Raw genomic sequence first — 2845 nt, forward strand, 5'->3', positions numbered from 1 at the left:
TCTCCCTCTGGTGGGCTACTGATGCTCAGAAGCATTTAGAGAAGCTTGAAACTGAGGCCTGGTCTACACTAGGCGTTTATGTCGAAGTTAGCGCCGTTAAATCGAATTAACCCTGCACCCGTCCACACTGCGATGCTATTTAGTTCGACATAGAGGTCTCTTTAATTCGACTTCTGTACTCCTCCCCGACGAGGGGAGTAGCGCTAAATTCGACATGGCCATGTCGAATTAGGCTAGGTGTGGATGGAAATCGACGCTAATAGCTCCGGGAGCTATCCCACAGTGCACCACTCTGTTGACGCTCTGGACAGCAGTGCGAGCTCGGATGCTCTGACCAGCCACACAGGAAAAGCCCCGGGAAAATTTGAATTTGAATTCCTTTTCCTGTCTGGCCAGTTTGAATCTCATTTCCTGTCTGGACATCGTGGCGAGCACAGCAGCACTGGCAACGATGCAGAGCTCTCCAGCAGTGATGGCCATGCAGTCTGTGAATAGAAAGAGAGCCCCAGCATGGACTGATCGTGAAGTCTTGGATCTCATCGCTGTGTGGGGCGATGAGTCCGTGCTTTCCGAGCTGCGATCCAAAAGAAGGAATGCAAAGATCTACGAGAAGATCTCTAAAGACATGGCAGAGAGAGGATACAGCCGGGATGCAACGCAGTGCCGCGTGAAAATCAAGGAGCTGAGACAAGGCTACCAGAAGACCAAAGAGGCAAACGGACGCTCCGGATCCCATCCCCAGACATCCCGTTTCTACGAGGCACTGCATTCCATCCTCGGTGCTGCCGCCACCACTACCCCACCAGTGACCGTGGACTCTGAGGATGGGATACTGTCCACGGCCGGTTCCTCAGACATGTTAGGGGACGGGGAAGATGAGGAAGGAGATGAGGAGGGCGAGGCAGTTGGCAGCTCTCACAACGCTGATTTCCCCGACAGCCAGGATCTCTTCATCACCCTTACAGAGATCCCCTATGAAGCGTCCCCAGCCATTACCCCGGACACAGAATCTGGTGAAGGATCAGCCAGTAAGTGTTGTAAACATCTAAACATTTATTTTTAACAAAACAGGAATATTAACAATTAAAAGAATGGGTTGTTCATGATTAGTGTGCCCTAGGCGCTTAACGGTTTAGTAAGGGGCAGTGCAAGTTTTGAAAAGAAATCTAGCAATGTCCGGTTTTCAGTGATTGTCCTGCACAAGCCGCTCTACTGTGTATTCCCTGCTACTGCAGCTACAGTAAAATGCGGTCTATATGTGCGGGGATAGAGCAGTAATCCTCCTGGGACATCTCGATGAAGCTCTCCTGGAGGTAACTTGAAAGCCGTTGCATGAGGTTCTTGGGGAGAGCGGCCTTATTGGGTCCTCCGAAGTACGACACGTTGCCGCGCCACGAGATTATCAGGTACTCGGGGATCATTGCTCTGCACAGCAGGGCGGCATACGGCCCTGGTCTTTGGAGGCTTTCCCGGAGCATTCTCTCTTTGTCGCTCTCGGAGATCCTCATCAGGGTGATGTCGGCCATGGTGACCTGCTTTTAATTAGGTAGGGGAATGTTAGTGTTGGGACTGCTTTCCCGTTCCTTTACAGAACTGTCACCGCTGGTTTGCAGCCACGCGGTGGAGGCGGGAGAGGGGCAGCCGAAAGGGATCGTTCCCGGGGACAGCCGCGAGGGGGTGGGACAGGGGCAGAGTTCCCGCTTGCCGGATTGCTGGCAGCAGGGACTGACATTGATTTAAATGTGAAATGAGGCCAGTGGTAATATAAAAGTTTTAAACTGCCACAAGTGTACGGCTTACCATGTCTGCCTGCAACAGAAATTCCGTTGTGCTGCCTCGCTTCTCAAATGTGCTGTTCAAGACCCCAGGCACAGAATGCGAAGGCCGAGAATTCGACCTTGTGCTGAGTGCGCATGTGAAAGGTGCTGTGCATGGTCTTGTTCACAGAGAAAGACTATGTTCTTTGTTCACAACTACATTTATCTTTCAGAGGAATTCACTCCCTTTTTCCCATTTCCACAGCCCCGTCTGCGACTGTCTCACAACCTAGCCTGGAATCACACTCCCAGAGGCTAGCGCGGATTAGGCGTAGGAAGAAGAGGACACGGGAGGACATGTTCTCTGAGCTTATGGCCTCTTCCCAAGCCCAGGCAGCACAGCAGACCCAGTGGCGGGAGAACTTGACCCGAATGCACCAAGCCAACATGGATCGGGAGGAGAGGTGGCGGCAGGAAGACCAGCAGGCGACTCTAACGCTGCTTGGACTACTGAGGGAGCAAACGGACACACTCCGGCGCCTTGTGGATGTTCTGCAGGAACGGAGGCAGGAGGACAGAGCCCCGCTGCAGTCCATCTCTAACCGCCCTCCCCCGCCACCAAGTCCCATACCCACCTCACCCAAAGTGCAAAGAAGGAGAGGCGGCAGAGTCCCTGCTAACTCTCACTCCACCCCTGCAGAGAGCTCTAGTAGCAGAAGGCTCTCATTTCCCAAAATTTGAAAAGTTCTTTCCTTCCCGCCTGACACAAGCCCACGTCCAAGTTTCACCTCCCAATGCCATGTGTAGTTGATAATAAAAAATTCGTTTCTGTTAACTACTGTTTCAATCATGTTCTTTTGGAGGAGGAGGGGAAAGGGGGTTGGAAATTGGACAGGACAGTCTCCTTTGGCAGGGTACATAGTCGGGGGCAGGCACAGCAGCAGGGCACATACACAGTGCAGTGATGCAGTGACTAGTTGCCCCGGTTAGTCTGGGAGGTTGTTTTGATGTAATGTTGGGGGGGGTGGGTTGCTCTGTGACTTTGTGGCGGGGGAGGGCAGTTACAGATCTTAAGCGCCGGTCCTTAG

At 52.7% G+C, this 2845-nt stretch overlaps 1 protein-coding gene across 1 annotated transcript; it reads left to right on the forward strand.

The window, feature by feature from the left end:
- Window positions 1-451: 451 nt before the first annotated feature.
- On the forward strand, window positions 452-2592 carry LOC135975310 (uncharacterized). Its single transcript, XM_065565712.1, has 2 exons — window positions 452-1028; window positions 2023-2592. Exons 1-2 carry the CDS (start codon window positions 452-454, stop codon window positions 2496-2498), a joined length of 1053 nt encoding a protein of 350 aa, XP_065421784.1. The 3' UTR covers window positions 2499-2592.
- Window positions 2593-2845: the final 253 nt, after the last annotated feature.

The sequence above is a fragment of the Chrysemys picta genome, chromosome 13 (assembly GCF_011386835.1).
Source record: "Chrysemys picta bellii isolate R12L10 chromosome 13, ASM1138683v2, whole genome shotgun sequence".
NCBI classification, from domain to species: Eukaryota; Metazoa; Chordata; order Testudines; family Emydidae; genus Chrysemys; species Chrysemys picta.